Genomic DNA, 23,645 nt, shown 5'->3' on the forward strand with positions numbered 1-23,645 from the left:
ATGAAAGCAACAACAACAGGAAGCCTTTGGGAAGCTTACTGCTTGCTATTTGGCTCAATATGAAGTAATTTTTTCCTTCTCTGGAAAAGCCACAGATGATCATTTAAGAAAAATATCTTAAGATTATTCCTAAAGAGCTTTCCTTCCACACCTGTATCTTAGTAAAATGAAGCAGGAAAACAGCAATAACATCATCAACATATGGATTATCCCCTCCCCCCATCAGCAATTCAGCTCTCTTGAGTTTATCTTTTTGCTGAGTGGGGTACATTTGGATATTAAGGTGGTTCTAAGTTATTAAATTATTCATGAGAAGAGCAGCTCCTCTTATGTTGTAATTTCACATGGCTAGAAATTAAGATTCTGTACCCAGCGTCAAAACCAAAAAACTGAGACAGACACATCTCTACCTACGTATGACTATTATTTGGCAAAAAGTATAGTTTTTCAAAGTTTTGCTTTGGAACATACTCCCTAAAGTTTTAGATAGAACTTCCAATTCCTAGGTCTATAGAAAATCAGAAAAGGGTTGGGTGTAAATGTGGTCAAGAGCAATTCATGTTTTATGTGACTGGCACATTTAGCATTCACCACCGAGAAAAGAAAGGCACGTCTTCTACAAGAAAAGCTCTTGTAAACAGCGTTGAAGAAGCGTGAAAAAGTAATTTCCTTTAGAATATGTGCCAAGCAGTATGGAAAGACAGCATCTGAGTGACGTTAATCTTTCACTGAATAAAAAGATGGATTAAAAGCAACTGCAGTTGTATAAAGAACCTAATTGGCATAAAAGTACAGTTATAAGTCATTAGTCACGGGTCAATTTTGATCGAGTCGATGGTACTAAGTGGCCCAGACAATTACAGGAACCACGGGGTGGATTCCGGAGCACACTCTCTAACTCGGGCCCAGATGCAGGTCTCAGTGCTTGCCAGTGTCCGCTTCTGCAGTTTTCCCATGGGACAGCTTTTCTCAAGACATTACCTGAACTGTACTACCGCCCAGGCCACAAAACTAGAAGTTTCAGGACAGTCCCTAAAATGTCAGGGATGCTATGGCTTCTTACCAGGCATAGCTGGTTTTACATCCCAGCAGTTTATTTTGAAACTGAACCTGGTATGTGTTCTACCCCCACCCCCTTACTGTCCTGAGGTTTACAGTCCCAAAGTGGAAAAAAAAAACCCTGTTAATTCTTATTCATCAAAGTTTGTTACTATCTTCAGAAACCAGTACTTTTTCAAAGCCTCAGAGTGGGAGCTCAGTAAATATCCTGAAATTAAAGTTCACAGAAGTAAAGAATATTTTCTAAGATTTTAGTATTTTCTAAATCTTTTCATCTAGATACTTATAACTAGTTACCTAAAGCTCTCTGACAGAACTATTTTTTGGAACATAAGGTTGATGCTAGTAGTTACCATTTTGTAAGTAATAGCAAAAATCCCCCCACAAATCAAACCAAACCAAAAGATCACAGTACCAAAATTCGAAACTAGCGGAAGCTCTAGGTTACGGAACACTTTAGTTGAATACGCTTCCCTTTACAGATAAGAAAACTGACCCAAACTGACAAGCAAAAAAGCCCATCCTAGAATGTAGGGGCTCCTAATTCCCACTCCTGCCCTTGTCTCACGCTGACCAAAGAGCCTGCTCTGTGACAGTCAGGGTCACGCGGACGTACATAGGCAACATCAGTTATGCAATCCAGTGAGCTGGCACATCCTGACAATGGAGTATCATTTAGTGTTGAAAAAGAAATGAGCCATCAAGTCGTGAAAAGACAAAGGAGAACCTTAAATATTTGAATATTATGAAGTGAAAGAAGCCAATCTGAAAAGTTTACATTTTTTATGACTCCAACTATATGACTTTCTGAAAAAGGCAAAACTATGAAGACAATAAAAAGATTGGTGGTGGCCAGGGGCTGAGGCTGGAGGAAGAGGGAGGAACAGGCAGAGCACAGAGCAATCTTAGGGCAGTGGAACCATTCTGCAGGATACTCTTGTGGTAGATATAGGTCACTGTACATTTGTCAAAATCCACAGAACGGAGGATTTAAAAACATCTATTCTTTATCAACTCTTAAATGGTCTTCACAGAACATTCCCTTTTCATAACTGCCCTTCTAACTCGGTAGTCTCAATCACGAATGTGGCAGGCAAACTCTCTCTCAGAGAGGGTCCAATCTTTCTATTAATTAATTCTATCAGATGCAGGATGATCCATCGCTTTCAGGCACTTCTGATATTCCAGGATTTGTTTTTACTTTCTGGTTATGGCTAAATGTAAGGCAACATTTCCATGTCTATTAGCAAAACGAGAGAAATTTGGGGGAACAGGTGGGGCTCAACTTGTCACAATATTGTCATATCAGGTAAGTGCTTTCCTTCCCTCGGTCAAGAAATTTCCTGCATGTGAGCTGGTCCATTTAACGGGAGGCAAGGTTAATTCCCCTTTTATTTTTTTGCCTTAGTATTAATGTACTAAATAGCACGCAGGACCTACTGGCCTAAACAGTTAACCTCCTACTAAGAACCACATCATAATAAATCATACGTCATCTATAAACTAGCTATATTTTGTAAATGGTGGCATCTCTAGCACGTATTTTCTCTAGCAAATCAAATTCTTCCAAATATAAAACTTTAAAAGAAGTTAGATTTTATTCCAATGTTCTTCCATCTGGTGCACAGTACCAAACCTTACATTTCAGGCAGTCATCCTGAAGTCTTCCATCTTAAAAGACCCCTGATACACCCTACCTAACAGAATGATTTACAGGGTCATGCCATATTAACAACACAGTTTTAACTCTATTATCTCTGGAAGACATAGTTTTTCAGGAATGTGCGTATCAAGAAATCTATGATCTTCTAGTCTGTAGTTTCTCAAGTTTTCCCCAGAGTTGACTGTGAATATTGTTAATTGAAATGACAGTTTAACAGGTTTCTGGTTTAGTTTCCTCATTTGATGGTCCACAAATATGTACTAAGTACTGCTTATATAATAAAGAATCTATTTGGTCTTTGTTTCTGTTTCCTGAGAGGAAGCCTCTAAACGCTTGGCATTTCCAAGTGATGAGTACTTAATGGCACCCCCCTACACAGTTAAGACCGGGGGGCTGGATATGCCTCCTAATTGCACAAGATCCAACTGTGTGAGAACTGGGGCTTTGAGCCAGCATTATCCTAACCTCCAGGGAAGGAATGCGGGCTGGAGATGGAGTTCATTCAATCAATCATGACTAAGTAATGAAATCTTAGTAAAAAAAACTGGGCACCTGAAGCTGTGTGAACTTCCCTAGGTGGTGGTACACACTGATATGCTGGGAAAGTGACATGTCCCAACGACACAGAAGCTTCACCTTTGGTACCTTCTTAGGCCTCACCCTATGCATGCTTTGATTTGACTGGTCCTGATTTGTAGCCTTTATGACAAAACTGTAATAGCAGTTTTAACACTTTCCTAAATTCTGGGAGTCATTCTAACAAGTTACTGAATCTGAAAGGATAATGGAACCTCCCAATTTGTAGCCGGTAGGTCAGAAAAGCAGGTGGCTTGTGGACTCCAGAGTCTGCAGCTGGTGTCTGAAATGAAGGCAGTCTCGTGGGAAATTATGCCCTTACTCTACAAAGTCTGCCAGAATTCTGGGTAGTTACCACCACAACTGCACTGTAAGCACCCACTCATAACGGGCCAGGCCCGGAAGCACACAATTAGCTATACGTAACAGCCACGATTCCTGTCAGCATGGCACTCACAACCTCGTAGAAGAGAAACAAGAAACACAATTACAAATGAAAGAGTATACTCTATTTCAGGAAACAAGAGAACATGTTCTAACAGACTATTTGTGGGAAACCATTTAGTACCAACTAAATCTGACCTCTTGAGTACTTGTTTGCGAGGGACAAAGTAGCCATTTAAGAATCTTAGGATGATTGGGCTTTACATCTTGTGGGGTGTAAAGATGTCTGAGGAACTGTCAAACTGTACAGAATGAAGTAGTTTCCAGGGGTTTCCCTGATCTGAAAACAGATGAGAGCTGAAAGGGCAAGGGTACCTGTAACCTCCTCATCAAAAACAGTACCACCTTAGCAGTTGTTTCTAACAGCCCCTAATCCCCAGCAGCAGTAAGAAACATTTGGTGCCTTCAGCGCAACAGCAGTTTGGCAGAACCAAATGGAATGCCAGATGTTTTTAATTATCTTTTGAATTCCTACCTATCCAGACAGAAAATTTAGACTGCCAGTGATGTCACAAAAAGTTTTATTTTCTTGTTTGTAAAATTCACTAGTCTACTGAAAATCAGCAAACAGAGCAAGGCACAGGGCTACCGCATAACGTTAACGTAACGTAACGTAACGTAACGTAACGTAACGTAACGTAACATCCATCACATACCACATAACAGAGCTACCACATAACAAGGTCAAGGGGAAAAAACATTACCATGCATGCCGTGCTCCAAATGTCTGCAGGGGTATTATAGCCAGATCCTATCAGAACTTCCAACGAGCGATACTGCCTTGTTTGAATATCTTCAGTGAAATGCTTGTGCTGAGTAAATGAAGAAACAGTACTTTAAAATTCAGTTACTCTAAAAAGTAACACGTCACAATTACTTAATGGAGATGAAAATAAATTCTCTGAAGTTTTCCCTCAAACCAGTTTTCATTTACCTAGTTTAAGATACCATTTTTAAAAATTAATTTATTTTTAAGAGAGAGAGAGAGAGAGCGCACAAGCAGAGGAGGGACAGAGAGAGAGGGAGACAGAGAATCCCAAGCAGGCTCCATGCTGTCAGTGCAGAGTCTGACGTGGGGCTAGAACTCAGGAACCTCTGAGATCATGACCTGAGCCAATATCAAGAGTCAGACTCTTAACCAACTAAGCCACCAGGAGCACCAAGTTTCTTAAGGTTATCATTTTGATGCTATTACTTCCAAACAGTACCTTGGTTTAACACACCATCCACATCAAATTATTTTTGCAAACATGAAGTCTAACCTTAATATAGATGCACGGATGGCAGAATAACAATGGCTTTTTAAGAAATGGAAAACTACTACCCCCAACAAAAATTAAGTTGTTCATTTGTCTAAAGTTAATAAGTACTTGAACAAATAAATGACACCAATATAGGGTCAATTCAAACCTTCCCTGCCATGCGCTCATTATGAAGAAATAAGACATTAGGCTTCAATTTTCAAGAATCTTATAAGCACCATCTATAAAGAACTCTTGCCCTCAATTCTCCTCTGTCCCCCTCACTCCTCCACAAAACCCAAACATGATTCTTGGGGAAACAGGGACCATGGCAAGCACTATGAGAATGCAATCAGCAAAACAACTGGAGTTTCTTTAACACATTAAATCGTATAGGAAGGGAAAACCTCTGAAGTAAAAGCAATTTAAGAGACATAGTACTCAATTTTGTATCCATGGATTTTATTTGGATCCTGTTACAAACAAAACGAAAAGGATGTTCCCAAGATAACTAGCAAAACTGACGGAATAGAATCATCTTTTGGAAAGCTGTATTTATGAAAGAACATAAGATACCTGGGATATAGTTCGAAATAATCTCGAGTGGGTGGCAGAGTGGGTATATAGATGAAAGAGGACTGGCAATGACTTGATAGCTGCTGGGTGATATTAGCGTCATGACACCAGATTTCACTGTTCTATTCTCTCTACTTTGGTATAGGTGTGAAGTTGGCCGTAATAAAAAATACTGCAGGAAGCAGCGGCTTAGAATGATTCGTACACACAAAACAAAATTCAGATATTAAAACATGAAACAACAAAGTGTGGAAGACGATTCTCCAATCCTACTGCAATTCAAAAACGAGGAAGGGCACTTGTGAAGAGGAGAAATTAGGCAGATGAAGTTTCAGACAGAAAACCAGTATTGACTAGAGCTCCAAAGGGACTAAGATTGACCAAAAGACCTGCACTCCGGGTGGAGAGAGCATCACCAATAAAGGCACAGAAAGACATCTGCTGAAGCCAACGGCTAATTTGCTAGGTTAGAGTTTGGATTTCATCTGGCACCACTGAGTGTTAGTGCACAAGAGAGTAAGAAGACTGTAAGAAGACTGACAGGACATCTAAGGACACCATTGCTTCTGGTTGGTGGCCAGATTTAGGCTTAGTAATGAAAATCACTGGTTGTGGAAATAGGAGAGGGAAAAGTAAACCCAAGGATGGCCACAGAAAGAATAAGCAGAACTCAAAAATTCAGTGGCTATGTGTGAGAGACAGTAAGGAAGAGCCAAAAGGAACTTATTAGTGGCAGAGGGACAGCTGTCTGCTGACGAAAACAAGATGGAGAGACTTTGGGAAGTGGTTTTAGAAGACAATGGGTTCAGAGACGGAGTTTGTATTTTTTTATTTTTTTTATTTTTGGGACAGAGAGAGACAGAGCATGAACGGGGGAGGGGCAGAGAGAGAGGGAGACACAGAATCGGAAACAGGCTCCAGGCTCCGAGCCATCAGCCCAGAGCCTGACGCGGGGCTCGAACTCACGGACCGTGAGATCGTGACCTGGCTGAAGTCGGACGCTTAACCGACTGCGCCACCCAGGCGCCCCAGAGACGGAGTTTGAAGTGGGATGTACTGCAGGCAACTGCGATGCTGTAATTTATAAGACACATTTATATTTGGTCATTCATGTGTACTGGTGATTCAAAATGTATTTCTCATATACATTTGGTCTTCCTCCACTCTTCTCGGCTCACAACTCCCCAAATTCTTGGAATTCCCTGAGCAGTAAGAGTAATAGCATATTTGTTATATATGGTCTCTTGTCCTCAGTTCCAGAAAACCCTCCAGAGCTGTAGAGGTAAAATGGGTGTCTTATTATTCATAAGAAGCCCCTTTCCACTGCAATTGAGTTTATGTTAATGAGCTGACTTTTGGAGAGCACCTAAGGATGGGGGCTGGTTGCTAGAGGAACTGACCATGAATAGAGGGAATCCTACCCTCTGATTTCTGGGGAGGGGAGAGGGGCTAGAGACTGAACAATCACCGATGGTCAATGAGTTAATCAATCACGTCTATGTAATGAAGCTTCCTCCAAAAGGAGGGGTGGGTTTGGGTAGATTCCACTCTGGGGAACCAGAATGCTTCCATATGTACTGGGGCAGGCCCCAAGCTGAGGACACAAGCATCTATGCATCTCTTTTCCTCTGGTTGTTATATCCTTTGTAATAAACCGGTAATGTAGTGAAGTAAATGTTTTTTCTTAGCTCTGTCAGCCATTCTAGCAAGTCAGTCAAACCCAAGGAGGGGGCTGAGGGAACCTCTCACCTATAGCCAGTTGGTCAGAAGTACAGATAACAACCAGGACTTGTGACCGGCATCCTGACTTGGAGGGGCTGGTTAAGCTTCCAATTTGTAGCCGGTTGGTCAGAAGCACAGGTAACTTGGGCTTGCAAGTGGCATCTGAAGTGGAAGGAGGTCTTGTGGGACTGAGCGCTTTACCTGTGGAATCTCATTGATCTCCTGGTAGTGTCAGAATTGAGTTGAATTCTCAGCCTGGTGCCCCAAGAATTGCTTGGTATGGGAAAGCCTTTACACACACATGCATTTTAGGATTGGGTCCAGTGAGACATTTAGAAAAATGGACATGCTGCTCAAGGGACTTGTCTTTTACTCCTTGTGCCTCATTAGTGCCTTAAAAAGATGGTGTAAATGATAAATGAGGTCAAGAATCAAGTGGATCAAATACAAACACATATCCACTCACTCCTAAAACTCCACTTAGTAGAGAATCCAGTGTTAATTTTTATTTATTTGTTAAAAAAATTCTCTTTAATGTTTACTTTTGAGACAGACACAGAGTGTGAGCAGGGGAGGGGGCAGAGAGAGGGAGACACAGACTCCAAAGCAGGTTCCAGGCTTTGAGCTGTCGGCACAGAGCCTGACGCGGGGCTCGAACTCACAAACTGTGAGATCATGACCTGAGCCGAAGTCAGATGCCCAACTGACTGAGCCACCCAGGTGCCCCTCCAGTGTTAATTTTTAAAGCATAAACTGACAGAGAGAATGGCAAAGAAGTTAGAGCGATAAAACTTACAAGATGGAACAGATCATTGGTAAATGTCTTAGTGGATCCAAGAAAACAGAATAAGCCGCAGGTGAAAGCGGAGAAGCGCTGTGATGTATATCCCCTCAAGGCTCAGAGTTGGGCAGTATTAGGTGGGATTTAAACCAGAAACACTGCTTTAAAACATCCTTTAAACAAATAGGGCTCCAGGGGTACCTTTGGTGGCTCAGTTGGTTAATCGTCTGACTTCTGCTCCGGTCATGATCTCGCAGTTCATGAGTTTGAGCCCCATAATGGGGCTCTGTGCTAACAGCTTGGAGCCTGGAGCCTGTTTCACATTCTGTCTCCCTTTCTGTCTGCCCCTCCCCCGCTCACACACACACACTCTCTCTCAAAAAACAAAACAAAAACATTAAAAAAAATTAAAAGAAACAGGGCTCCAGAGCACAGGGCATAGTGCAATCTAACAGCCCCTTCCCTGGCCAGACAGATCATTTGGAGGTTTTCTCTAAATGGGTAAAATGGGGTCTCTGGAAGATGCTCCACACAGTTGAGGAGAGAGTACCGTTCTGAAAACAAGGAAATTAAGTTGATTGTGTAACTGCATGTTGAACCCCCCATTTTCCTGCAGAAAGAAGGCAACAGACAACACACAGGAAGAAGAAAATGTCAATAATAGGATAATAAACTATATCCTCTAACAGATAATCAGAGAACCAAGAACTCTTGAAAAGTAAAAATATAATAGGAGAAATGAGAAAAAATAAAGCTTATAATAACTAGTTGAGAAATCTCCCAGAAAATAAAGCAAAAAGAAAATGACAGAAAATAGGAGAGAAAGGTACGACAGGACCTGCCTAGGAGGTCTAACATTTGAATAAGATTTCAGAGCTAGAGAAGAGAGACCAAGGAGAAGACAAGACAGACTGTAGACAGACAAAACCAAAGAACTAGAGTTTCAATATGAAAAGTACATACCAAGTTCTTAGTATAAAAACAGACCCAGCACAACAGTGTGAAATAACGACCCTACAGACTTGCGCAGGGAAAAAGGTTTCACACAAGGGATCAAGAATTAGAATGGTGTTGGTCTTCAGCAGCAACTAGTCCTAGAAGATAATGGAGCAAGACAAACATTCCAGGGGAAAATTATGTTCAACCTAAAACTTCACATACAGCCAACTGACTGTGAAAGCAGCAGAGACACTAGCAAACATACAAGGTGTCCCCTCCCAGTTTCACACACCCTTTCTTAGGAAGCTACTGCAAGTTGCATGTACTCCCCAAACAAAATGAAACAAAACCCACAAACAAACAAAAACTAAAAACCAAAAAGATGGAGTAAACCAAGAAAGATCAGTGAGGGGTGCCTGGCCTGCTCAGTCAGTAGAGTATTAACCTCAAGGAGGTGAGTTTGAGCCCCACATTGTATATGGAACCTACTTAAAAAAAAAGATCGGGGAGACAGAAAGTAGGGGATACAGAAAGAGAGTAATAATGATCTCCCGGATGATGGTGAAAGGAAATCCAAATGACACTAATGCAGCAGGCCTGCAAGGCAATCCAACAGGTGAACACAGAAGAAGTCTCCAGGTTCCAAGCTAGAGCTCTTCAGCAAGAAGGTGAAAGAGTGCCTCAGGTTATCTGTATGCATTAAAGTATATGTATTTATATCACTGGGTGGAAGTGTGGGGCAATAAGTAGTGCAAAGATGACTAAGCAAATGAAACACAGTGTTAGGCAGAAAGGGAAAGGGAATCAGTATAATTTATGCTTGATAGAATTAGAGTCCCAATAATGTAAACATGGAACAATTAACTAGCCAAAATCCTATTAAATCTGGAACATGGTGGGTGGTTGCAGTGGTGATACGTAAGTCCTATTTTCCAGAGGGAAGAAATAATGCCTAAAATTGAAAAAGAAAAAAATTGGAGCAATACCGCCAAGTTATTTATTAGCGATATAAAGGTAAATACTGTCGCACGGGGAGAAAAATTTGGCAAAGGGAAGGGGCAGATTTTGGAATTAACATCTAAATTATATACATGCAAAACTGACACGAATATTTTAGAAATCAAGCTATCTGAAAATCATATTAAATCTCTGCTCTGCTGCAGAGATCAGTAAGGTGTGAGATCTGAGCAGGACCCAGCAGGGCAAGACGCCTGTGTCTAGCTCACCGCTGCATCCTAGTAGCCAGCTCAGAGCACGTGCCAGTACCTTTGCTGAAAGAGTGAATGGATGAAAAGACTGCAAAGTCGTCTTAGCACAGAGACACTTTAACAAAAGAGAAAAGACATGCAAAAGAAAAAAGAATACCTGTGGTAGCAAAAGTGACAGGAAAAATTGTATCAGAGTAAAGAACATGTGCCAAATGGGTGAGACAATTATGGAGGAAGGTGTTCTAAACACAAAAGCACAGAAACTTGAATATAGTGTGGGCAGAAACTGACAAGCATTTGATGTTCGTACCATGCGATATTTGTGACACAGCCAATGTGTTTTTTACAATTCATTTACTGCAGTATTTATTGAGCACTTCCTATGTACCAGGTTCTGTTCTAAGTGCTATAGATACAGCAGTGAACAAATCTGTTGTGATGGGACATATGTTTAGGGAGAGGAATATTAAGCAAACAACTATATAGAATCAGACCATGCGTGAGAAGTGCTATGGAGAAAAAAAATTGAGTGGGGAGAGGCAGAAAGAGAAAATACATGAATTAATACAATGAAGGTGGTATGGGTTTGGAGAGTGGTGGTCTGCTAATTATGTTAGGTGTTCAGGGACAGATAGAGCTCCCTGATGACAACTGAATAGGAACTTGAAGAAAATGAGGGAGTGAGTTGTACATATGATCTTGGGAAGAGAATTCCAGGCAGAAGGAAGGTAAGTGTTTTTGGCTAGGTGGTGTGCAGGACCTGGTAAAGACTTTGGCATTCATTTTGAGGGAAGTCACTGCAAGGTTCTGAAAAGAGCCTCCAGGGCTCACATTTAAAAGGATCGCTCTGATGGCTGTGTTGACAACAGTGTGTAGGGGGCACAGGCACGGAGAGCCAGGAGGCTACTGCAGCCATCCAGGTGAAGCCTTGGGGGCGTGGACCAGACAGAGGTATGTGGAGTAATTCTCATTCTGTGAAAAGCTTTTCCCCATTCTTACCGGTCAGTGCTAAGCTTGACTTCACTTTTTTCTCAAAGGTTATCATAATATTCTAGAAGTGATATCCTCCTAGAGTATGAACCATTGGGTACAGGATACCACAGGAAATTTGAAGTATTAAATAAATAAATAAATAAATCTATGAAAGTGGTTTCAACCACGCATAGTTTTTGCCTCAACAACCTTCAATGTTCCTGTTTACACAGTATATGGCTCCAAGTACATGTCATTTATGCACAAAGCATTCTACTGTAGATTTTTATAAGCTATCCATTAAAATAATGCCCTCCCCCAAATTCTTAACTGGGTAAACAACTATATTAACATGACAGTATAGGGCTGCCTAGGTGGCTCAGTGATCTCACTTCGGCTCAGATCATGATCTCACAGTTTATAGGTTTGAGCCCTGAATCTGGCTCTGTGCTGACAGCAGAGCCTGCTTCAGATCCTGTCCCTCCTCTCTGCCCCTCCCCCACTTGTGCATATGCACACACACGTGTGAGCTCTCTCCCTCAAAAATAAATAAAACCTTGGGGCGCCTGGGTGGCTCAGTCGGTTAAGCGTCCAACTTCGGCTCAGGTCATGATCTCGCGGTTTGTGAGTTCGAGCCCTGTGTCGGGCTCTGTGCTGACAGCTCAGAGCCTGGAGCCTGCTTCAGATTCTGTGTCTCACTCTCTCTCTGCCCCTTCCCTGCTCATGCTCTGTCTCTGTCTGTCTCAAAAATAAAAAAAAAATTTAAAAAAAAATTTAAAAAATAAAAATAAAACCTTAAAAAAAAAAAACAACCCTTAAAAACAAACAAACAAAAAACCCAACATGACACTATATACACCAAAACCCCTTTAAGGGATGCCTGGGTGGCTCAGTCATTTAAGCATCTGACTCTGGCACAGGTCATGATCTCACGGTTTGTTAGTTCTTAGTTTGAGCCCCACATCACGTGAGCTCAAGTCCTGCTCTGGGCTCCATATTCTCTCTGTCTTTCCCCCTCTCTCTGTACCTCATGGGATTCTCTCTCCCTCCTTCCCTCTCAAAAGTAAATAAACTAATTAATTAATTAAAAATTAAAAAAAACAAAAACAAAAACACTCTTTAAAAAAGAGCCCCAACTTTGACTTAGCAGTTTTATGTGTGGCACACAACCTAAGGACAACCACAAAAAGATTGAAGAGCGAAGATGCTCACCACAAAGAGCTATCAAAGATGTGTAGAAACTACAGTACATTAGGGAAAACTACACAACCAACTGAATTTGATGCAAATATCTGGTTAACAAAGAAAAGTGTCCAAAATATGTTAGGTGCATTCAAAGGTTACAATTAGTAAGTTAGATGCCAATTTTGAAAATAAGGGGGAAGTATGAACGTAAGGGTTGTGAGTCTGAAAGTGGGTAAAAATTCAGATAAAACAAGATTGGCCAGTAGTGAACATTACTGAATCGGGGTGACAGGTACCTGGAGTGGGAGTGGAGACTATTTCATTATACCATTCTCTCCACTTTTGTAAATATATTTGAACTTTTCCGTAATAAAAGGTTAAGAAAAAAGTGAAAAAATATGCACCAAAATGTTAACTGGCAACCTGGGTACAGAACTACAGATATTTTCTTCCTTAGCACAATTAAAGTCCAAATTCTCATTCACTCATAGTCACTATTCAAAATAGTCTAGTCAATGCTATTCAAAACATAGCATTAAGGAGGCACCTGGGTGGCTCAGTCGATTAAGAGTCCAACTTTGGCTCAGGTCGTGATCTCACGGTTCGTGAATTCAAGCCCCATGTCAGGCTCTGGGCTGACAGCTGAGAGCTCAGAGCCTGGAGCCTGCTTTGGATTCTGTGTCTCCCTCTGTCTCTGCCCCTCTCCCGCTCATGCTCTGTTTTTCTCTCTCTCAAAAATAAACATTAAAAAAAAAATTCAAACAAACACCACACAGCACTAAGAGAAGTTTAACTTACCACCCAGCAGGCATTTCCAAGATCGGCAATTTTCACCTGGAGCTTTTCTGCATTTTTTGGCTCAAGGGGATTAACAAGAAAATTTCCAGCAGTGGATTTTCCTATAGACAATAGGCATCATCAGTAACACTGGTTAGTGAACACAGAAATACCCAAAGACTAATAAAACTCTCTGAAGTAATATACTCGGGCCCTTGACTGGCAACCTACACTCTAAATTTTCTAAGATAAAAAGAACAACATCCTCAGTTTATGGAATTAAAACCTACCTCTGCCTTCAGGGCAACAAAATGCTGTGCATCCACTACATTGACCAACACAGTTCAAAATTAGCTAAAAATTTACACACGGAAGGTAACCTGGTGCCTGCCATAAAGCTTTATGCATAAAAACAATGGTACTTTAAGTTTAGAAATTCATGAATATGCTATTCAGGGAAGGATACTGGGGAAGTATGTCTGCACAGGTACCTTTGTTGTCCAATGGTCCATTTTGTTCTTGTTCTTGCTCATCTTCACAGGGTATCTCTGCCCGAATGCTTTCTTGAAGCTGGCTGATGTCCTGTTCACTGAATGACTGGTCTACATTTGGTGAAGACTGGCACATCATGGTATCTGACACCTCAGAGGTTATAGGTGTACAAGAGTCTGTTTCTTGAGATGTGCTGCTGTCTCCATTTTGGGAGCTTAGGAAACTAGGTTCCTGCTTCAAATTTTGGACATCACAGTCATTAGCATTATGTAGATCCTCTTTAAGCCTCAATGTTTCTTTATTATTGTTCTCAGTATAATTAACGATTTCAATTACTCCATTGCAATTAATCTCTGCTGCACCACCCTCTACACCACGTTCCATGTGTGTCTGATCCTGGTTAATGGTACTTGACTCTTCTAAGGAACAAACAGACAAAAAGGATGTATGTGTATGTGTATGAGTGAAAGAACAAAAAAATTTCTCCATAAGATTAAAACGTTTTCTAGAACTTATACAGGGTGACATAAAAACATGACTGAACATCTAAAACCTATTTATGGAAGGACAAAGATCTTCTTATCCTTACTCAATTGCAAAATGAAGTCTATGTTGCATTTCCATAGAAAAGTCAGAAATTACATTTGAATATTACCTGCCTACCATTTATGAAAGTTCTGTACTCTTACTGTATAAGGACACCCCCAGAGATGTGTTTTATGCATGAAACCACTATATTATAGAACAATGATAAATTAATGTTAAAGTAAATTTTTGTGTATGCTCTATTTATACCAAGTTTTTCTTGGGTCATTTTATTAGGTGGGTTCTCTTTCAAGGGTCTTTCAACAGGACTCTCTGATTCTTCTTGCTTGTTTGGTCTTTTTTGCCCAGGGCCCGACTCTTTCTCCATTTCCTCAATTTCCTGCATTCGCTTCTCTAGTAATTCTGCCTGGCGCTTCTGCTTCTTCTTCAATTTCTTCTTCTTATTCTTTGACATTTTGTCAGCCTGGGCGGAGATTACAAACAGATAAAGCCTTCAGGTGGCTAATCCATTACCCCCAGTTGGAGATAACTGTTAACTTTAATATTTCCTAATTAAATTTCACTCTTTCCCTAACATAGCACTTAAGTTTCTCATTAACGTAAACAATGTGGATACTCTTATGAAACCAAATAAAAACAAAATTAACAATAAATCTTGGTCCTCTGATCAGTCTGTGGGGCTGGCTTACTCTCAGGTACACTCAAGTCCGTAGAAGCCTCACCAGTACAAACTTGTTAAAGATGCATGGGAATTTATTGGAAAAAATTATAGAAGCGCAGGAATATTTTCTTTGTTTTTCAAACTCTAAACAAACCGTGATCTCTAACAGAAAAATCCCTACCCACTGCCCACAGATCAGAATTAAACATAGAAACACCTTATACTTACTGGTTTAGGCTGGGGCGCAGTACTGACTGAAAAGAAAAGAAAATCAAGTAAGAATCCTGGTATTTGGCAGGCAACATAAGTTTATGCTGTAAAGGACACTGCTGTTATAAAGTAACTTTGGTAGAAGTACCATTTAAAAAAAAAATAATGCATATAAAAGTTGACAAACTTAAAATAAGCTTAAATAAATTAAATTCTTCTCCAGATAAAATCCAAGTCCCCATTTCTGGTTTTCCATTATTACTGCTGCAAAAATCTCATTCCCATGTATGTTTAAAATAGAAAATGACAGGCAACTACCTACCCCCTTACCCCCATCCAGGACTCCCATCTCTAATTCTTCCCCTTGGCACTGGTCTGTTTTAAAAGGAGCACAGCACCAAGAACTAGAGTTATACAGCATGTTATGGATATTAGTTTAGCTTAGGTGGGAGGTAGAATCTTAAAAATTTTTTTGAAAGGGGTACCTGGGTGGCTTAGTTAAGTGTCTGACTTTGGCTCATGATCTCACGGTTCATGGGTTCGAGCCCCACATCCAGCTCTGTGCTGACCGCTCGGAGCCTGGAGCCTGCTTCAGATTCTGTGTCTCCCTCTCTCTGCCCCTCCCCAGCTCACACTCTGTCTCTCTCTCAAAAATATTATTAAAAAAAAAAATTTTTTTTAAGAAGCCACACAAGGTAAAATTTCCCTCTTAACTATTCTTAAGTGTACAGTTCAATAGTGTTAATTATATTCACATTGTTGTGCAATATTACTAGAACTTTTCCATTTTGGAAAAATGAAACTCTATGCCCATCAATTAACTTCTCATTTCCCCCTTCTTTAGTCTATCTTTTTAAAGAAAGCCTATGTTAACTGATAATTCAGCTTAAATTTCCTCAAAACTAAAAGTTCCTCAAATATAATAAAACTACTAATATTAAAATCTATACCCCAAATGGCAAAAAAATCATCATAATCATAGTCATCATTTAATTAGCACATAATACTGTGTGGCACCCTACTAAATGCTTTCACATGGAACTAATCCCAAGAACTCCTGCCAAGAGGGAAAAGGAAGTCAAGAACTCGCTCAGGGCACCCAAGCCAATGATGAAGCCCAGGACTCAAACCAGGTCTGTCCACTCCAATGCCTAAACTCAAGTTCTTGATAGCAAAGTTATCTTGCCCCTGCACAGATCACTGATCTATAAGCAAGCATGTATTGTCATGGTAAGAGGTAAACACATAAAAAATGGCCACTGAATCACAAGGGAAAACATTTTAAAACAAGAACATGAATTAGCTTTTAAAGTATACAAAACATCTGTACCTAAAAGACACAATCTCTAGACTTCTTTCTACAGGAGAGTGATACTGAGAATTAAAAAAGTCTTTTGAAGGCTGAGATTATTTCTTACACATAAATACTTACCATATATTATCATTAAAGGAATGCGTGGTGCCTTACTTAACTACTGGTAATAGAACAAAACTAGGAACTTCTCTTAACTTCTAATGAGACCAAAGTCCTCAAAGAAAACATACCCGCAGATCCAGAGGGTGGAGGAGCTCCAGATCGCTGCCACTCTGTTGCTTCTGCAGCCAATCTTCGGATGTACTGCTCATTCACTGACAACAAGATGTTTTCTGGTTTAATGTCAGTGTGGATGATACGGCACTTGGTGTGTAAATAATCCAGACCCTGTAACACCTGGATGGGAATAGAGCAGTAGACTTGCAAACACAGAATACAAGTCTTTCTGGAGAAGGAAGAAATCACAATACAACATTTAAAAAAATAAAGATATAAAAACAATATGGTAGTTTTCAACAGAGAATAAAGCATTTTTAATAAAGCACAAAGAAACTTCCCCAGAAAGATTACTTGTAAACTATGAACAAAGGTCAGTGTTTATTTATAATAAAAAGTTTCAAGTGTTAAAAAGCTAATTCTATTTGGAGGTATTTAAAGAAGTACACAAAGACCAAGAATAAAAGTCAATATGCCCTTTGAGTGTTAAAATATAGGTGATGAAAGAGATTTAGATATCTCTTAATTCACATTTCCTTGTTGATAAAGAACTGAGGTCTTTTGATTCCTAGTTTGGAGCTCTTTCCACACAAACACATTATCCAAACAAATTATTTGCCCCTTGAAGTATTAATATTTGCCTGAGAGTGAACTTCTTTACTATATATTGAGAGTTATTTAAAATATTAGAAAATGCCCTTGAATGTTATATAAAGAGACAGTAATAATTTGACATAGCAATTTTCTATTAATACATAATCAATATTTGCAACCAGAACTTTCAAATTTTCACAATCAGTCACTGAACACAGCTTGCCCTCTAATGACTATTATAGGAGATGAATCTGGGAGAAATGGGTTATTGCTAAAACATTTAAACACAGAATAAACACTAGGGACTGAATAAAACACTTAATTTTAGCAATTAAAATCCCTAGTTTTTAAAATAAAAACTCTATTGGATATAGAAAACTCCTGACACTTTAAGAATATAAAACAATCACCACAGAGAAAATACTAAGATACATACTTGTTGAATAATTTTTTTGACACAAGGCAGTGGGAGCCCTTGATAATTGGACTTGATGATCCACTTGAGCAGATGATGCCCTAAAACTTCAAACACCATGCAGATATCTAGGAATTTGTTAAGGAAGGAAAAAGGAAGCACAAAAGAAGAAAGAAGCAAGATAAAATGTGTCCCATCCCAATGAAATTGTTACTGTATTGTTCTTTTAGTAAAAAAGTTATAGAATATGACTAAAAAAATATCTAGCTGTTAATATTCTGAATTCCAAAGATTGTTTAATGCTTTAGTTACTCAAAACATCCAAGAAATGGAAAACTCTGGGGGGGGGGGGGGCTGGTTATCGATAAAACTATGCACATTAAAACACTGAGTAGTAAAAGTGAAACACACTAGGCTTAAGTTGTTGCCTTTTCCCTGATGTAAAAACTAATGTCCAGGGTAACAACTTTTACTCTCACAGCCTCAAAGCAAGGAAAAATAACTTCTGCTTTAACTGCAGGAGATAATGTACCAAAACTTAACCTAAAAAAATGTGAATGCCAACAGTTTTTAAAAGTAGGAAACTGACTTGCTTTATGCTCTGTAGTTCACAAAACTGATCTTGATTCTAGTGCCACCGTGTGTTCTCATTACGTACACACATCCCAATCATCACAGCAGGAATAATTCTTTGAGCCAGTAGTGTGCAGGGCACTGCTGGGACTTAGTAGTAAGATGTTGCTACCTTGTACCTCTAGAAGTTTCTACATATGGGAAAGTTGAGCTATACATATGTCGTAATGACCTAGTGCCCAGACTCTTCCTTTAAATAAGATTCTTTACTGAAGGAAAACCTGGGCTCCTTAAAGAAATGGCCAAATCCTGTGTGAACCTGGAAACCTTGCTGTGACAACAGTAATGGAATACGTCAAGAGGAACATGTCTTGACCTCAAGAGGATGCCACCGGTCAAGCTGAAAACATTTTTAAAAATGCAGTTATGGGGGCACCTGGGTAGCTCGGTCCAGTAAGTATCCAACTTCGGCTCAGGTCATGATCTCAAGGTTCGTGGGTTTGAGCCTCGCATCAGGCTCTGCACTGACAGTGCAAAGCCTGCTTGGGATTCCCTCTGTCCCCCTCCCCTGCTCGTGCTCGCTCTCTCTCTTCCTCTTTCTCTCAAAATAAAGAAATAAGCTTTAAAATTATTATGGATAAAATAATGTATCTAAGGTTGGCCACAAAATTAGTAGGAGGTAGAGACAAAATAAGATTGGTGATGAGTTGGTAACTCCTAAAGTGGGTAACGGGTTTGTGGACATTCATTAAACTACTCTACTTTTGTATATACAAAATCCAAATCAGGATTTTTAAAAATGTCTTTTTTAAAGACTGCTTTAAAAAAATCCAGAAAAACAGATTTTTAAATTATTCTCTTATGTTCCTAGTTTCAATCTTTTTATTTTATTATTTTAAGTAGGCTTTAGGCCCAGTGAAGAGCCCAACACAGGGCTTGAACTCACAACTCTGAGATGATCAAGACCTGAGCTGAGATCAAGGGTCAAAGGCTTAACCAACTGAGCCACCCCAGGCACCCCCTAGTTTCAATCTTTGATTTGTTGAGAGAAGTATTGCAATTTGACAATGGTATATGTATTTTTTGAGTGAGAGAGACAGAGAACAAACAAGCCAGGGAGAGGGATGGAGGGAGAGGGAAAGAGAGAAAGAAAAAGAGAGAGAGAGAGAGAGAGAGAGAGAGAGAGAGAGAGAGAGAGACAGAGAATTCCAAGCAGGTTTGACACTCAGTGCAGAGCCCTATGTGGGGCTTAATCCCATGACCCCAGGATCATGACCTGATTAGAAATCAAGAGTTGGACACTCAACTGACTGAGCCACCCAGGCACCCATGACAATGTTTTTTTTGTTTTGTTTTGACATTTATTTAGATGACAGAGTGAGACACAGTGTGAGCAGGGGAGGGGCAGGGAGAGAAAGGGACACAGAATCTGAAGCAGACTTCCAGGCTCTGAGCAAGTGTTCAGCACAGAGCCAGATGTGGGGCTTGAACCCACGAACCATAAGATCAGCACCTGAGCCTAAGTCGGACGTTCAACCGACTGAGTCACCCAGGCAACCCGGACAATGGTATTTTAATTTGTAAGCAGTGATATAAAAAAGACCGAATATTTAAAAACTTAAGAAACAAACAAACAAACAAAAAAACTGGAAAAAAGGATACATGAAAAAGTTTCTTGAGGAGATGGTGTAAAAAAAAAAAAAAAAGAGGGCTGAAAACTAAGAAGAGTTAGATTTAAGTAAGAGGAGCTAGGGAAAGAAGGAAAATCCATACTAGAAAAAAGAAGTATCCTAAAGACATAGCAGGTCACATAGATGACCATAACTGATACTAATTGGGTAATGTCAATAGTATATACAGACTCGCTGACCCTCTTTAATCATTCCTCTCTCCTTACTACTCAGGGAAGTAGAATGAACCAAGTATCCCGAAGTCTACATGATTAACTTTCCAGTTCAGGGCCCTTATATTTCAGTATGAGAAAGGGCAGTGCTCTGGAGACACTCAGATGCAAAGAAAAATACAGATACACAGCTCCATGCAGGCATGTCTGTGTGGTAAGCAGAGATGAGGGGCAGGAGAATAGCAACCCATTAACCCTTAACTCAGCATTCTGAATTTTATCCTTGTCAATCTCTAGTAGCAGCAAATAATGCAGTAGCCAAGACAGCTGGGAGACAAGTAGGAGGAAGGGCAGAGAGAAAACGGGCTAAGGACAAAGAGAAATAAATAAAACAGGGACTCAGTGCGTAAAAGTACAGAGAAACCATCTGGTAACATCCGGAAAGCATCTTGGAACTTGAAATTCAAATCCACTAAGATTTCAACAGTTAAAACAAAACGCATATACACACAGAGTAAACCGTCTACAAAGTGACTGCAATAGACACAAGACCCTGTTTTAAAATGGATGATTCTTGGAGCAGTCTCCTTCAGAGATCAGGGTATATGATTTGTACTTCTCAAAGGGAATAACTTACAACTGAATTCAGAATGACAGATAAAAATCTTTTCACATTATCACCTGTTCTCTTATTCTCTCTTCTTGCTTCTCTGTTCAAATCTCTTACCATAGTCCACATAATACAGAACCATATGTAGCCCACCTCCTTAATAAAGGCCATAACTGGCAATTAATAATGTGTGTTAACAGAAGCTAAATATGCAGAGGTATAGGAGAAATGAGAGGTATGAAATGTCTTTCCTTTTACATTTTTAAATAGTTTATGAACAGGTAGTTTTAGACTCTCCAATCCAAGTGAGATTCTACATCTTTTATTCTGAAAAATCTGACAGGTCCTCATAAGCATGGCTGTTGCAACGCCTCTTAATTAACTTGGTGTATGTCACTCTGATATGAACTTACGTAAGAGAAAAATCAGCTAAGGTTCCTTCCAACTCTAAAAATTCTAAGAATCCAGATAAAAACATTAAACAAGTCAGTTTTTTCATCATGACAGAATGTGATCACATACCTGTTTAGATTCTAAGCATAACCCATGCACAGCCTCTTCCCTGTTGAAGGCTGGGAGATAATAAAATGTGTTAAATTTTTCTTTACCCAGTGTTTATCATGAAAAATTACTTCCACTAAAATTTCTGTGCTAATTGATAAAACTTATAGAACCTTTACTAATACAAGGCTATTTTTTAAAAAAGGTTTTCTTTTGGGGCGCCTGGGTGGTTGAGCTGGTTAAGCATCTGACTTCAGTCATATGTCACAGTTCTTGAGTTCGAGCCCCATGTCAGGCTCTGTGTTGACAGCTCAGAGCCTGGAGCCTGCTTCCGATTTCTGTGTCTCCCTCTCTTCTCTCTCTGTCCCTCTCCCATTTGCACTCTGTCTCGCTCTCTCTCAAAAATAAACAAACATTAAAAAAACCAAACAAGTTTTTGTTGGTTTAATTTGCCTGCAAAGGGGAAAAAGCCTAAAGCAATACTCTGAAAAATCATAACATATAAAGATAAACATGATTCACATCTATGTTCAGAAGCTTACAATAAAACTAAGTAGTTTGCTTGTACTTTGCCTTGAGGAAAGAGACGAATGCTATTTATTAAATCTGGTTCCTTTCTTAGAGATAGGTTATTTCATGATTTATTTTCAAACAGGTTCTTAAAAGGATACGTGTTCCGTTAACTCCTGATATTTTAAAGTCATCTAGTAGCTGAACAACCATTTCTCTATTCGGATCATTAGGGTCTGAGTTACGAACCTGAAGTGAGAAAGACAGTATTTAGCAAAAGGAGAAGCATGGAAATAATCCAAATAGTTGGGGAGGGAATACCCGCAGCACATGTAACAATGGATTAATTACTCCCAAGAAAGACCTCGTACAAATCTATGAGAAAAACATACTAAAATTTTAATAGCTCAAATAGACAAAGAAATAAACAGTTAACAAAAGGAAATACCACCAACATAGACTGTTGCTCTAATTCAACCATTTTTCTACTAAAAGTGTACCTCCCAAATTAATCACTGGTTATCAGGCCATGAGGAATTAAGGAGACTTTACAGGATGTAAACCAACCACAACATTCATCACACTGTTCATTCAGCTGACCTTCTCCGCCCCATAAAAAACCTTTCTCAATGAAGGAAGCAAACAGTACATTGATTTATTTTGGGGCACAAGCTCCTTATCTTGTCAGACTGGCACTTTGAAAATTACTCTCTTAGAGCTCTCCGGGTCTAACATGCTCATTTTACAAATGAAAACTCTAAGGCTCAGAAGAAATGAAGTGATGAGAGGGACGATATACTAGACTAGGGCTGGTCTTAAAGCCCAGGTTTTTGGAGTTTAAGCTCCTTCTACTACAATGACAGCTTCCTAATTTCTAGCAAAACCCAGAAGTTTTTTAAATAAAATTTACTTACGTTTTCAGATATTAAGGGAATTAATAAAATGCTTATTTTATATTATATATAGTTTATAACACTTTAAAACAGATGTTATAAACTTATTCACACAACTTTTAACCATAGTAGGAAAGTAAAACATTTTTTGGTGCTGTCTGGCAAATACAACATGCTCAATAAACATTTTTGTTTGTTTGAAAGTTTTTTCCAGTGTTTGCATACAGAAAATTCCCATCACAGCGTATTCCACCACTTCCAGTACCACATGCACAGAAGGTATACTTCATCTTCCTCTACCTCTTTAAGGATATTGGAACTTTATGTCTTAATTTAATATAACTTTATGATGCTTTGCAGTCCACACATATGATCTCATACTCACTGATTTCAGCAACCGGATTTCATCTAGTGCTGTTTCAGTATAATGTTCAGCACTTTTAACTACTTTCATTGCCACAAACTTCTTCCCCCTAAGAAGCAAACACAGGCAGTTAAGACGAATGCCCTATCCTTACTTTAGGAAGGTAAGATTCAGTCATAACTAGGAGGCAATAAAAGTACAAATACTGATTCCATGTCTCCCTGTACTTAAACACAGGCTATTTCTATGGGATCACGTGTACCTGTTAATGGATGGCACTAACTGGCCAGATTTCATTTACAGGAGGAAGAAAATCCGTTTTTGGGTAATGTCAGTCACCATACATTTTCTCTAAGTTAAAGTCTACCTTCTCAATGTCTCCTTGAATCCAAGTAAAACCATGAAATGGGAATAAATAAGGGGGAAAACCCCATTAAACCAGAAGTATTTTACATATCTGCATGTCAAAACCTCGAAGGTTAAAAGCTGTAACACTTTCCTATAAGAAGCCAAAAGAAATACTTGGGTGAAACCGAACTGATAAAAAAATAAAGTGCACAGATCTCAAATACTGTCCCATCAAAGACAGACCATACACTTGTAGGTAAACCTCCAATGTTAATTACCTGTGATTTTTATATAGGAAAAATTTTGGACTGTACAGTCGAGCAAATCTCTTATCAAAACAAAATATAAGAAAATAATTTCACATAGGTTGGTCCAGGACATCATCTAAAAATTTTAATCCAGTAAAAGACA

General features: G+C 39.4%; 1 protein-coding gene across 1 annotated transcript in view; it reads right to left on the minus strand.

The window, feature by feature from the left end:
* The window catches only part of SRPK1 (SRSF protein kinase 1), an 81,590-nt gene that overhangs the window by 9,135 nt on the left and 48,810 nt on the right, over positions 1-23,645 (minus strand). The window contains 9 exon segments of the mRNA XM_058733698.1: positions 4,447-4,554; positions 13,165-13,265; positions 13,635-14,054; positions 14,431-14,644; positions 15,071-15,096; positions 16,598-16,763; positions 17,614-17,720; positions 21,791-21,878; positions 22,908-22,995. Of these exon segments, the coding sequence (XP_058589681.1) occupies positions 4,447-4,554; positions 13,165-13,265; positions 13,635-14,054; positions 14,431-14,644; positions 15,071-15,096; positions 16,598-16,763; positions 17,614-17,720; positions 21,791-21,878; positions 22,908-22,995 (1,318 nt within the window).

This window comes from Neofelis nebulosa, chromosome 6 (genome assembly GCF_028018385.1).
Source record: "Neofelis nebulosa isolate mNeoNeb1 chromosome 6, mNeoNeb1.pri, whole genome shotgun sequence".
Lineage (NCBI taxonomy): Eukaryota > Metazoa > Chordata > Mammalia > Carnivora > Felidae > Neofelis > Neofelis nebulosa.